Raw genomic sequence first — 15091 nt, 5'->3', positions numbered from 1 at the left:
ACCATCTAACCCTTCCAACTGGACTGCTCCACCTTTACCACCTAAATATTATTTTCCTGTTTACTACCTTACCTGTAGAAGCAAATCTACCAACTCAGCTGTCTACTCCAGCTTTAAAGATCCGACCGTATTGCTTCACTTGTAGGACTCTAGCTGTTGAATACCAGTCATACTACCTCACTGATACTAACCCAACATTACAGCCCCTAATACCACTGTCCCAAATAATGGTATCTCCCCACCTTTACGATTTCATTGACAACTGTCCATTCTTTACTGCTGCAACCTTAAGATCATACTGTCCTTTCATTCCAGTCCCAATTGTAGCTTTCAACTACACCGCCTAACTTCACGCTCTATGTGTAGGCCCCAACAGCAGCAGCCAGACGAACTGCATGGGAAAAGGGGAAAAAAATAACTGCAGGTGCTGGAAATGTGTAAGGAAGCTAGAGAGTGCTGGTAACACTCAGTCAGTCAGGCAGCATCCGTGGAGTGAAGTTAATGACTTTTCCGATAAAGGATCACTGACCTGAAATATTAACTCTGTTTTCCTCTCAAAGGATGTTGCCTGACTTGTTTAGTTTCTGTTTGTTACTGTACAAACCCAACCAGAGGAGAGCAACTGCACCCGGATCAATCACCGGAAGCCATAATTGCCAATGGTACCATGACAACTGAACTGCTTTATCTACAATATCCAATCCCAAATGTAATGGCTAAAATTGCAGTCATCCCCCCCAGCCGTTTCGAAAAGTAACTCCAATCATAACAGTCCAACTACACGGCAATAACTGTTGAGCTCCAATATTAACAGCCTCGCTTACCAACCTGATATTAATTCGTGACTCTTTCTGCTCTGTATGCCTCAATTCATACTTGCTTGCTGGTGCTGGAGAGAGCTTGCTTACTTTAGGAAAACATTTAATACCCTATTTAAATTTAAACTAGAGTAACAAACGCAGTCCCTACGTGAATACAACAATTTATAGCACACATTAAAACTGAGCATGGTTGATCCTAAGCCAAGACTTGAGAAGAATCTGTATGGGTTAGATGTGGAACTCCAGGAAACAAGAATGGATGCAGAAACTGGTATTGTTCAAAAGGGTGCAGCATGAAGAATTCCTAAAGGATTCTGGGTAAAATCTGTTGCTAGGTTATAGGCAGGGTTGTCTGATGGGGTTTAAAATAACAACAATCTCGTGTGGGTTGGTTGGGTAGGACCAGCAGGTTTTATTAATAGTTAGTAAAATGCAAGCATGCATTTTAAGCTATTTGTGACATTAGTCTGGAGAGGGTTTTGTGAATTAGGCTTCGAAGGACAATACTTACCAAAGGACTCTTTAAGATTAAGAAACAGAAAAAAAGAAAACATTATAGAAGACATTATTCAGCTACATAGTCATTGTTATGTAACATTAAAATAACTTTAAATATTTTACTTAGGTTCAAACACATTAGTAAAATCGGTTAATTCAATTCATTGTCATCTTAGTTAAATGATCGTTAATATATTATTTGATTTTGATACTACAGAGAGCAACATGCAATCGCAAAATAGCAAGGATATTGCTGAAATTCAAAGTTCAAAACCATGGCAACAGAGGTGCCTGAGAGATTTTAAGAGGTCAATCATTTTAAGGATTAAGTGCAGCTCACTGCAGGATATGAGGTTTAGATTAAACAATTTTACGTTAGTTCCTTTATTAAAACATGTTTTATTTTAGGCTTAATATAAAGTTAAAGAATTCATCTGGCCTGTATTGTTTTGGCACCATGTACTGTAAGGTACTTAATAAACTTTGCCAATGGTTCCAGTGTGTCAGAATGACGCTGCCTGCTCACCTGTATATACCACAACCAGCAAGGGCAGCAAAAATACCTTGGTAAGAGTTTTCCAATCTCAACGATTTGTTTCAATTTGACACATTGGTCACAGAATGGAATCCCAAATAGAAAAAAAGAAGAGATAATAAAAACAAGGAAAAAAAAAACTAAACTAAATTATAAACAACTAAATGGAGGTACAGTCGTCCCAGGGAGAAAAAAGGCACTTTGAAAAACATAATGAAAAGAACTGGAGATACAGTCACAGCAGTGAGCAGCATGAATCAAAGAAAGCTCTATGCACAGGAGAGACAGACAGAATGACAAGCTATGAGGACGTCACAAACATCAACACGGCAGTAACAGCTACACAAAGACTTTCTGGTTCCACGTTTTCTTTTAAAGAAGCAGGTTAATCATTTTTGCATCATTTGGAAATATCTTGTTCACTCCAGCTCCTACCTGACCGTAACTGCTTGATGCGCGTGCTGGAGCTGGGGTCGACCGGCAGGAAGTCTTTGAACCAGGTGATCTCGGGGTCCGGGTTTCCACTGGCGGCACACAGCATGGTGGCCGTGCGGGTGCGCTCTACCACCTTCAGCTGGGGGCCCATGTCGATATTAGGGAAACCCGAGGGCAACTGGTCCTCTGCGGGCAAGAAGGGGAGACGATTAGAGAAATTCACATCTGCACTGGCACTGAGAAGTGAAAGCCAACATTGTCCATACTTCTTACTGAAATTCCACTGTGGACCAGAAAGTCACCGCTCCAACAGCTCAATGTCATCCAGCTCAAGCAGGCTTTAGGACTCATACACTACCCATAACCAAAACATTTAGGCACCATTTAGAAAATATATTACAGTTACCTATGCATCTTCAGAGCCTGAAACTTCTCTCATCACAAAGGACAAGGAGTCAGATAACTGGAATATCACCCCCTGCAGATTCCTCTCCACAAAATACCAACTTGGAAACGTAAAACCATTCTTTCATCATCTCAGATCTAAATCCTGCAACTTTGAGTACCTTCGCCACCACCTTCTCAAGAGTAATGAGGGTTGGACAAGAAATGCTGGCCTTGTTATCAACACTCAGATCCCTTGAAGTACAACGTTAAAAAAGTCACTGAGGATGACAAGCTGAGAGAGGAAAACATTGAAGACTTCCCCAGAAAGATTTAAAATGGGGCAGGAGATGTGGAACGAACTGTGATGATCAGAACTGGGGAAAGTGCCAAAGAAGTAGAGGATGGATCCGGGTGTGGAGGAACGACAGAAGGTTCGCTGCCTCTGAGACAGCTCTATGGAGTCAGAAAATGGCCCTCCATCCCACAAGTCCACTCAGATCACCAAGCACTCATTTCCACTAATCCCGTTTTACTCTCTCCACATTCCCATCAGCTCCTTTGACTCCACTACTCAGGCCACACTAATGAGAGTTGCCAGCAGCCAAAGGAACAACCAACTTACATGTTTTTGTGATCTGGGAGAAAACCAGGCCACGCGGAGGAAACTCCACAGGTTCACAGGGGGAACTCCAGGGCATAGCCTCAAGATTCAGGGGAACAGATTTAGGATAAGGTTGAGGTGAAATTGCTTTTCCCAGAGAGTAGTGAATCTGTGGAATTGTCTGCCAGGGAAGCAGTAGAGGCTACCTCATTAAATACATTAAAGACGCAGTTAGCAATATTTTTGCCTTGCAGGGTTATGGGGAACTGCAGGTGGTTGGAGCTGAGACCACGGCCAATCAACTATGATCTTATTGAAAGGCAGGGCAAGCCCGATGGGCCAGATGGCCTACTCCTGCTCCTATTCCTTGTGTTCATCTGTTCTAAATGGCACACAGCACCAAAGGTCAGGGCTGAACCCAAGTCAGTGGAGCCGTGAGGAATAGTTCCACCAGCTCTGCCACTCTGCCACTTGTCTGCAGTAGAATGTCTACCTGTGCATCAGTTTTATACTCCATCACCTTCCAAGTACTAACGAGACAGGTAACAACTTAGCTATAATCTAGAGAACAGTAAGTTAATAACTGTGATATTAGAAAATGGCTTTGGTTAGGATTGACCATGTCCATTTCACACGGTTTGCCTATATAAGGTTTGTCAGATTAGAAACCATGGGCAGAAGGAGCTGTTCCCCTGCTGTACCTGTTCTATATTCTGTGAATAAAGTTCAAGAAGATAAATTCTCAAAGATCCGCTTGACATACCATCAATTAAAGCAGCTCACCGCAATACACATTTCTCTCTCCAAAACAGTATAATCCTTGCCTCTGACACATTGCAGAAATAAGTGTCTGTATAAGAACATGCAAGAACTCGATCTGGAAACACTCAAGATGGAAGCAGGGGTGATTCTCTGACCCGACTGGTCTCAGAAGCGGTTTAAAGTTGACTAATTCATGCTGTGGTTTGATCCCATAACTGAAGACAATGACAGTTTTCAGTTCGATTGGGAAAGAAATAAACGGGTGGAAATACTAAAGGGGATGAGAGAGATAGAGGGTGAATATGAGCGAGAGAAAGAGAGAGAGAGAGAGAGAGAGAGATAGTGGGAGTGAGATAGTGAGAGGGAGAGAAACAGCGAGAGAGTCAGAGAGTGTGAAAAAGAGAGTGAGAGAGAGAGAGTGTGTGAGAGAGTCAGTGAGGGAGTGAGAGAGATAGTGAGAGAGGGAGTGAGAGAGAAATAGTGAGAGAGATAGAGAGTGAGAGACAGAGATAGAATGACAGAGAGCATGAGAGAGAGAGTGCAAATATGAGAGAGAGAATGTAGGAAAGAGTGAGAGACAGAGAGAAAGAATGTGAGAGAAGGAGAGTGAGAGATAGTGAGAGAGAGAAAGTGAGAGAAATGGTTGGAAATAAATAGAGGAAGGCATCTGCCAGAACGGAAAACAAAAAAATAAGGTGAAGAAAGAAATGGGAACAAGTGAAAAGATAAGCACAGAGGAAAAGGAGAAGAGATCAAAGGGGTGAAGAAGAGAAACTAAAACACACTGAAGCAGAAAGAGAGCATGGGAGAGTAAGAAGACAAGAGAGAAACAGAAGGTGCTGTGATCCTGTCACGGTAATTTTGTGGCCCTTCTTTCTGTTAATGTGACCTCTATCAGCTCTTTCCCATCACTATGATCTTTGTTAGCATATTTGAAAGATTAAATATGATATGATGCTGAAACAGACAGACAGGGAGACAGACAGACAGACTGGGAGCAAGGAGAAAAGATACTGAAAATAGGATAGGGGGATAATGAAAAAGAAGAAAATCCTCAAAAAATCCTGTGTGTGGTATCAGCAAATACCACTCAATATTTCAGTGAGGCACTAACTTGTGGGCAGAGTAAATGTAAATATTAACTTGCTGAATGCTAACAATATTTTCTAAATATCAGGGAAAAGTCATTATAAAGGAAGGGAGTGTGAGCAAGAAGTAATAGATTTTCATCCAGCTCTTTGGAATGAAAGCTGCAATGCAAATAAGAGTTCTGAGCTGCCTGACAGGGAAGTCCATTTCAGAAGGGTACCTTCATTGCCACGCATTCTATTGTACAGTAAGTACATGGGAATATTAGTGCTAAGACCATAAGACATAGGAACAGGATTAAGCCATTCGGCCCATCAAGTCTGCTCTGCCACTCAATGATGACTGGTTTATTTTCCCTTTCAACCTTACTCTCCTACCTTCTCCCCATAACCTTTGATGCCCTTATTAATCAAGTACTTATCAACCTTCGCTTTAAATATACCCAGTGACATGCCCTCCACAGCTGTCTGGGTAATGAATTCCACAGATCCATCACCCTCTGGCTGAAGAAATTCCTCCTCATCTCTGCTCTAAAGGGAGGTCCTTCTTCTCTGAGGATGCACCCTCTGGTCCTAGGCTGTTCTACCACTGCAAATATCCTCTGCATGTCCATTCCATCTAGGCCTTTCAATACAGTTATTTGGTAGGTTTCAATGAGATCCATCATTTATTCTTCCAAACTCTGGTGAGTACAGGCCCAGAGCCATAAAAAGCAACTCATACGTTAACCCTTTCATTCCCTGCATTGTTCCCATAAACCTCTTCTGGACGCTCTCCAATGCCAGCACATCCCTTTTCAGATATGGGACCCAAAGTTGCTCACAAAACTCCAAATGTGGCCTGACCAATGCGTTATAAAGCCTCAGCATTACACCTTTTATATTCGAGTCCTCGTGAACTGAATGATAACATTGCATTTGCCTTCCATATCACCAACTCAGCCTGCAAGTTAGCCAATAGGAAGTTCTTCACTTGCAGTAGAACTCCCAAGTCCCTCTGCATTTCTGATTTCTGAATTCACTCCCTCCTTCGAAAAATAGTCAATGCCTTTATTCCTTCTACCAAAGTGCATGACCATAAACTTCCCTATGCTCGACTCCATCTGCCTGAGTCAGGAGAGAACCAAGTTACATAAGTGCATCTCCAGCAACACCAAATGCAATAAGTGACAAAGCAGAGCCCTTGTACCTTCCACCAACCTAAAATTCATTCTTCTGTTGCTAGGGCACAGTGGCTACAGTATGTGTTATTTACATAACACTCTGGGGCTTACTCACCTAGGCCACTCAGGTAGCATTTCCCAGCTTCACTAGCTCTACTGCTAAGAGGGATAAGAGCAGGATATGGAATACACCACCTCCGGGTTCCCCCAACAAACCTGCACACCTTCCGAATGTGAAAATGCATCACTGGTCCTTCACTATGGTACGACAGTGTATGCACTAGAAGGACGGCAGTAATTCAAGGCATGTGTTCATCACCACCTTCTCAAGCACAGCTAGGGCAAGGCAATAAATGCCTAGCAGCTGATTCCCACATCTATAACTGAATTCAGAAATAACCTAAGAATATTGGTTCTTCAAAATGAGGAGATTGCATGGAATAGGTTAAACGTACACTTCTATATCATTCAGCCATTCGGATTACTCTGCATCACAGAACCTCCTGTTACTGGGCACAAACAACAAGCGTTGGGGCAAACATCCTAGCTCACCAGGACCTGTTCCATCAAAGCATGCTGTAAGCATGCACTGTTTATGCCCGCCTACAACCAATGTTGGAGGCAAGCACTAGCATTCTTTAGTTATCTCAGGGGATTTTCACTTTACGTTAATCACACATAGTGTTCGAAATCCATATCCTGGTTCGCGTTGAGAAAAATGCAGTGGTCACCCAGGGACCTGACAACTCTCCTCGTGTAATTCTCCCCACCTACCACGTTCTGCTTTCAGACAATTAATTAAAAAGAAGGATGTTTTCTAGATTCTCATCTAACTTTTTGTGTCAGGATTTTATGTCATCTCTTGTTAAACAACCCAATACAAATAGCCTACCTTGCTTAACTGCCATCATCTAAAAATCTTATTTTAGTACTTATTTTAGGGCTAGCTATTGAATGACAATCCAGCAGCTGGCTGCTAACAGAATTTCAAATCCTTTTCTGTAGTTAGACACCAATATTTCAAAGACAGTGACCTTAATAGAAATTGGCTTGTTCTTCTAGGAGCTTGATTAAGAATAGAATACTAGACTAGATGCAGCTTCCTCTAGGGCATATAAAGATCCTCTTTAAAGCTCATTCTCTGAGTGTTACTCTTATTAGCATTGATTTTTTCTAGAAGGAAGGGATGAGCAGTTCCTCTTGGTTCTAGATCCTCTTTCCATCCAGAATTATCTCCAACCTTCACGTTCGCTTCCTCCCGCCTCGAACTTGTTTCTTTCTCATTTTCTGACACCCTCTATCACCTACCTGCCACTGTCTCCCAGCTACACTCAGCCCAGAACCACCTCCATACCTGGCACAACCTGCCTGTCATCACACATGCCTCCTCAGTCCACCAATCTCGTCAGCCTTCTGTCTCACCATCCTCTCCCCCCTCCACTTTATACTGATACAGGGTTTTGACCTGAGGCATCAACAATTCCATGCCTCCTTACAGCTTCTGCTTGGCCCACTGAGCTCAAATTCAAATTTAAATTCAAATTCCTCCAGCAGATCGTTTGTTGGGCTCCTTTAATCCCTCTGAGAGAAAAAACTAGGCTTTTGACCAGATTATGTGGAAGGAACGGATTTATATCTAGGTCAGCATTGTGTGTATGAGTGTATCTGTGGTGTTTCCTGTGGGAGAGATACATTCCAGCTATGGTAGCACAATGGAAGATGTTTAGGTCTGCTGCAGAGGTACCCAAGTATAGCCTTCAGATTAGGCTGGATTCCTTCATCAGTGCCAAATTCACTATCAACACTTAATACACAACGCCATACTTAGAAATTTACAAGCTCCAAACTAATCCTTATTTACACTTGCTTTCCTAATGAGCAGGGTCTTGTAATCGTGTTTTGTTCTTTAAAGGCTTGATGCCCTGGAGACAGCACAGACTGCAGAATACTCTAATCTCACCAAAATGCAAACTGCTGGAGCATCTCCGCTAGTGACGGAACATCTATGGAGGCAGAAGGGCAGACAATGTTTCAGGTTGAGAACCTGCATCAGGACCAGATGCAGGGTTGAGACAGGAAACACAAATTTCTTGCTTCTCTGCAATTTCAATATTTTTTTCTTTTGGGTGTTAATGTGCACTGCACACTATACTCTACAGAGGTCTTACAATATTTTCATATATAGACTTATCATTGCATGTTGTCTACCTCATCAAAATGCTTAGTGCAATGCCTAACTTTAATATTCATGTATCTTTACTTTTGGTCCAATTGGTTACTTACTAAAAGGTGGTTTTTAACATAAAATGAATTCGCTCCTTCAGGGGAGATGAGGAGATAATCTTCTCCGGATCATTTTATTGTCACCAGCTCTAGAAGTCAGACTCCAAAGCCATTTTAGCAACAGGCTGTAGTCTTCCCAAGAGTGCTCCTGGACAAATTTACGGTTATGAAAACACATTTTGCATTTTTCTTGTTTTGAGAGGAAGAGAATGTTATTTTTCCTCAGCATGTTATAATTCTCAGTACTACTGTTGTTCCCAGTTTGTGTCATTGGAGTTGCATACATTCAAATGGCTTGAAGCTTGTCCTTTCCTGCAGATCATGCAGTGGACTTCTAAGTGCATTAATAAACAGAATTTTAATAAACTTTGGCTGCCCTTTAACAAACAAATAAGGCCCACCACACAAGATTTTTGCCCAGCAGACAAACCTTCATTCTGGAACTAGCACTCATACTTATTTCTCATATTTCCTTCTTGCAATGAAAGAGGCCATTCAGCCACTGAGACCAGAGCAACTCTGTCAATCCCAATCCTTTTGCCTACTTACTTCCCTGTAACTTAATATTTCCCTTCTTAATCCCACCTACTTATAATACTGGCGAGGATTTAGCTAGCAATCCTTGATGGATTTCTATCAAGCATCTTCACTTTCGTCCTGTCTACTAACAATCCAGGTTCCTGCTTCCATCCAGCCCCCCATCAACAGAGATCACCACCACCCAGGCCATGCTTTCTTCTCACTGCTGCATCAGGGAGAAGGTACAAGAGCCTCACAATTCGCACCGCGAGGTTTAAGAACAGTTACCACCCATGAACCATCAGCTCTTGAGTAAAAGATGACAATGACACTCTCTTACCCCATCAATGAGATGTTTTCACAACCAATGACCTCAATTTAACGAGTCTTTATCTCATGATCTCATGTTCTTGTTATTTATTGCTATTTATTTATACGCATTTGCACAGATGGTTGTCTTCTGTATTATGGTTGATCTTTCATTGATCCTGTTATAGTTACTATTCTATAGATTTGCAGAGTATGCCCACAGGTAAATGAATCTCAGGGTTCTATATGCTGACAAATATGTACTTTGATAATAAAGTTTACTTCGAACTTTGATCTCTTCAAGGATGAAAGGAGCATTAGGCTTTTCCTTGCACTTTAAGTCATATCTTGGCCCCAATTTCTGCACAGGGCCGGCTACCGGCTGCTCTCTATCCACACAACAGAGTTTGCAGCACACAGAAAAAAACAAGCCGAATTCATCATGTTCAGAGGGGGGAGCAGGGGATGAAAGCATGATGAATGAAGGTGATACAACCTGTGAAAATGACACTATTAAAGCAAGAGGACAAATGGTCTTTGGTATAGGCAGGCAAAAATAGAGAGATGCAGGTAAAGTTTGCACCTTCTTATTCATTTACATTTTTTGCTTCACATATGCTTGTCTTGCAGTGCCAATCCCCCTCTAGGCTAGACTACAACTCCTGGGTGCGAAGGTTTTCTCTGCCCACCCAGTTGTATTAACCAAGAACTTGTTCATTTCCGGCATAAGCAGCTGTGTTCTGAGATCCTGAAATTCAGGTGGCAAGTCTGGATCCGTGTACTGCACAAGGGCATTGACTCATTGGGTGCCTACAGCTCGAAGCTGTCGGATGGTGCTGCCAGTCTCCCTCTCCCTCTCCCCCCCCCTCACACACACACACACACACACACACACACACACACACACACACACACACACACACACACAAGATATAGAAACAGAATTAGGCCATTTGATTCATCGAGTCTGTTCTGTCATTTCATCATGGCTGATCCAATTTTCCTCTCAGCCCCTATCTCCTGCCTTCTCCCTGTATCCCTTCATGCCCTGACCAATCAAGAATATCTCAACCTCTGCCTTAAATATACATAAAGACAGTCTCCGCAGCTGTCTGTGGGAAAGAATTCCACAGATTCAACACTCTCTGGCTTTAGAAATTCCTCCTCATCTCCATTTTGCGGCTGTGTTCTCTGGTCTTAGACTCTCCCACCACAGGAAACATCCTCTCCGCATCCACTTTATCAGGCCTTTCACCATTCGATAGGTTTACCCCTGATTCTTCTGAACAAGCACACACACACACACACACACACACACACACACACATACACACACACACACACACACACACACACACACACACACACACACACACAGCTTCAACTCCATTCAACTCCAATTTGAAAAACAGCTGATCTGATGAACCATTTCTGCAGAAGTACTGTGTGGAGAACCAAACTTCGCCTGCCTTTCTCCCATCAAGTATCCCTCCCCTGCAGGAGTGGCCACACGAGAAAGGATGGGACTGCTACAATGTTCCTTACAAGAAGGTAACCAAACAGTAATCTGAGCTCTGGTGTAATCCAATAAACATTAAAGGAAGGCATAGGAAGCCGATTTCATTCATGGAACACTACCTCACCACTGTACCGTCCTTCTTTCTGGACTCTCTTCACTTCTCCAAATCCTTCTTCTCCTTTGCACATCAGACCGTATTGTTCTTTTACTGTTACGGTTCTATGTAACTGGATGCTGTTACTCACTCTCTAGATCGTGACAGTTCCTGAGCCTGTCAGTGATTCCCTCTCTGACACACTCCATTTCACCCAACCATTGCATTATGCATCATAATCAGTTGAGGATTCCCAGCTTTCTGTAGACCTCCAGAACATGCAACATTAACCACTGGTTCTTGCCGACTTGATACTTACAGGAATGTGTAGCAGCACCAAGTTCCCGAACCATTTTTTTTGCATCTACGTTTTAGTCATTGAGACGCATTACATTTGATTCATAACCGCTTCACACAGCATGCTTTAGAGTTATAAATAAAACAATATTGCTCCCACAGGCAGAAGTGTATTCTTGAGTTTTCCATTCCCACTCATACAGTGATTTACTGGCAAATGCATCGACAACATTGCATATCATCAGAAGAATACACGTGCTAGAACAGGTTTAGTCTACCTAGCCCTTTCAGGTTGCTGTATTATTTGATAAGATCATGGCTGATCCAAATGTGAAGTCAAACCCCGATTTCTGTTAACCCACAGTAATCTTTTATCCCCTTGGTGACCAGAATCTAGCCAACTCTGGGTTAAATATACTCAAAGGCTCTCCTGCCAGCACCCTTTATGGAAGAGAGTTCTGAAGTCACAACTCTCCGAGAAAAAAGTACTTGAAATGGGTGAAAACTAATTTCAAGCAGTCTTCCCTATCCTGGTGAGGAAATGTTCTGTCCACATCCACCATATCATGAACCCTAGCATCTTGCAAATTTCAATCATCATTTCTCACTGTTTAAGCTCCAGCACATTCAAGCCTACCATGTTTACAAAACCTGCATTCAAGCCAACTCCAGCACATTCAAGCTGACAAACTTTCTCATGATGAAATGCCCATAGTCCAGTAATGTGGTCCTAATGTGGACTAATGGGATCAATTTAGATGGGCAAAATAGGTCAGAATGGACATAGTGGACCGAAGGGCCTACCTCTGTGCTGTTCACTCTATGACTCTATGAGTCTTCTATGGTACTTCCGATACATCTACAGTATATGCTTGAAAAATGAGACTAAAACAGCACATGGTACGTCATCTCATCACCAATGCCCTATAGAACTTAAGCAGAGTTTTGTGTTCAGATTTCTTAGCAGTAAGCATTAACATTTTGTTGGCTTTCATAATCATTGCTATCCATATTTACTTGCCTTTAGCAAATTATGCACTGGGAGATCCGAATCCATCTGTATCTCACAGCTCTGTGATCCCTCACTAATTACATTCAGTACTTCTCTTCCACTTTTCTGCCAAAATGGCTAATTCCACATCTTCCCACATTATACTCCATATGCCTACTTGCTTAATGAATCTAGTCCCTTTCACAACGTACCTTCCTACCTAGCTTTGTGTCATTAGTAAACTTAGCCACCACACCTTTGGTGCCTTCAGCTTTGATATATAAAAGGTTGAGCCTCGAAGCACACTGCTCATTACACTTTGCCAACCAGAAAAAGACTCATTTATTCCCAGTCTCTGAAAGATGCCAGCCAGCCAATATTCAATCCACACCAATATGCTACCTCCTGCATAATGAGTTTTTATTTTTGGCAATAACATTTGATGTGGCAGCTTAACAAATAACTTCAGGAGATCTAAGAATAAACTTCCATTGGTTCCTCCTGAATTTTGCAAACACCCTGCTATAAAGTCTTTAATAATGATATCTATCATTTTCTCTCTGGCAGATGTTAAACTGACTGGCTTTCAGTTTTCTTGCAGATTCATGGAGAAATGCAGCACGGAAACCTACCCTCCAGCCCACCAAGCCTGCACTGGCCATCAGTCATCCATCTACACTATGCTACACTGTCCTGCCTGAAACGTCGACTGCACCTCTTCCTACAGATGCTGCCTGGCCTGCTGCGTTCACCAGCAACTTTGATGTGTGTTGCTTGAATTTCCAGCATCTGCAGAATTCCTGTTGTTTACACTATGCTATTCCGTTTTTGTTTCTCCCCGCATTCTCATTAATTCCCCTGAGATTCTACCACTTACCTACATTAGAGGCAATTTACAGTGGGCAGTTAACCAATCAAACTGTAAGCCTTTGGAATGTGGAAGGAAACCAGAGCACTGGGAGGAAACCCTCACTGCCATCAGTAGAATGTTCAAGCTCCACACAGATAGTACCAGAGGTCAGGGTTGAACCTGGGTCTCTGGCCCTGTGAAATAGCAGCTTTATTTGCTGCACTGTTCATTTGTCTTCCTCCAAACCCGAATAAAGGAGTCACACTTTCTATTTTCCTTCCTCAAACCTAAGGAATTTTTCAGAATTAAAAACCAATACATCAACTATCTCACAAGCCACTTTTAAAACCTGGGGGTAAACTCCACCATACTTGACCTCTCAGCTTACATATACAGCAGTTGCTCAGGACCACTTTCTACCTGGTTGGAATTTTCCTGAGTTCTTCGTTCCTTTCCGCTTCCCAATTTACAGCTCTTTCTGAGACTTTCAGTCAACAGATATTTGAACTTTTATGTTTCTAAGTCTTCCACTGAGGGGAAACTTATTGTAGGTCAAGGCATTGACAGGATCCCTGCTTGAGAAGAAGATTGAGAAGGGATTTAGAGTTGGGTGGAGGCAGAATCATTTTAGGGCTTTAAGGATAAAGCGCATTCGTTTCTCAGATACTTCTTGTGAAGTAAGATCATTCGGCCCAGTGAGTCTACGCCAGCTTTTAGAGAAAACCCGCTCCACTTATTTCTTTACAACCCATTCACCCTCATATACCAATCAAACCCCTGACTCTCCTCCAACCCACTGATACTAGGGTCAACTTACAGTGGCCGGCCAGAAAATTATTGAAGATGAAGGTGTGGCAGTTCACAGGCAACCTCAATGAAAGAATCAGAGAAAGTTAAGAAAGGGACGTTTGCCTGTTGTAGATACAGATGAGGACATTAAATTTAATTTTTTTGAGTTGGTGGAGTTATCAGAGATAGACACAGAACAGGTTCTATGTTACATCCTACTCTGAACTCAACACACTCTCTCAGTCCCCAATAACTCCAATAGGTTTAAAAACACCCTGACCTTACCTCAAGCATTTGGACTCAGTTCCCTCGATTAGAGAGACACAATTATAAACACCACTGAATCAAGCCACAAAAACCATGTGTTGCTGCTCTTTTTGACTGGTGCTTCTCAAAGCAAATGACATGGTGTTACAATTGGCATCACTGTGCAATGCCCAGCTTTGATTCACAAAGGAAGAATTGTAGTGGAGAGTAGCTGGTGCCCGTCTCACTGTGCAATTGCTTGGGCCAATGTCAATCCATCCCTGCATGGGTCAGTACTATGGCAGTGTACTCTGGCCGAGAGATAGTCCTCTGCATCCTATTGAAGTCCATGGATCAGTTCCAAGATGGAAAAATATCATCATTCATTAGTTCTCTGTAAATCTCTCCTGAACTGAACTGCTTGCTGGCACATCTAATAGCCTTTCACAACAATTCAATCATTTCATGTTAACTATTACTTCCATAATTTCCATTATAAATTTAATTAATTATTTGACTGAAAGTTACTCATTTAAACTTGTGTCTAAATTGATAATGCAAGTCCTTGGCTACTAGTTCAGTAACTTTTTGTCACGATACCCCCACTGTATCCCAAAATAGGTAAGTGACCTTGTTACTTCATTGAAGCTTGGGAGCTGCCAGTGTTAATATACTACAACAAGAGCTATTATCTTGAGGGAATGACATCAGCAAACTGGGAAGATGAAGCTTACATATAATATGCTATAATTCTTCAATGATAAATGACTGCTGCCGTTGACTAGCTCCTGGGAGCATCAGTGCACTACATCACCTAATGGTATATCTTAGATTTATGGTCAGCATCCCTACAGCTCAGTTCTTCAACTCGGGTGTCCCCTTGCAGGCCCGCTCATGAGTGAAA

The 15091-nt window shown here is 42.2% G+C and overlaps 1 protein-coding gene across 9 annotated transcripts in view; it reads right to left on the bottom strand.

Moving 5' to 3' along the window:
• Positions 1–15091, bottom strand: part of LOC140188305 (receptor-type tyrosine-protein phosphatase delta-like) — a 493362-nt gene that overhangs the window by 213200 nt on the left and 265071 nt on the right. For all 9 annotated transcript variants that reach the window (XM_072244426.1, XM_072244416.1, XM_072244420.1 and 6 more), the window contains exon 5: positions 2290–2475. In XM_072244426.1, coding sequence (XP_072100527.1) covers positions 2290–2475 — 186 coding nt within the window. The remainder of the gene's footprint in view (positions 1–2289; positions 2476–15091) is intronic.

The sequence above is a fragment of the Mobula birostris genome, chromosome 26 (genome assembly GCF_030028105.1).
Source record: "Mobula birostris isolate sMobBir1 chromosome 26, sMobBir1.hap1, whole genome shotgun sequence".
Classification (NCBI taxonomy): Eukaryota; Metazoa; Chordata; class Chondrichthyes; order Myliobatiformes; family Myliobatidae; genus Mobula; species Mobula birostris.
The sequence above is the reverse complement of the archived record's forward strand: the minus strand, read 5'-3'. Positions and strand labels throughout refer to the sequence as shown.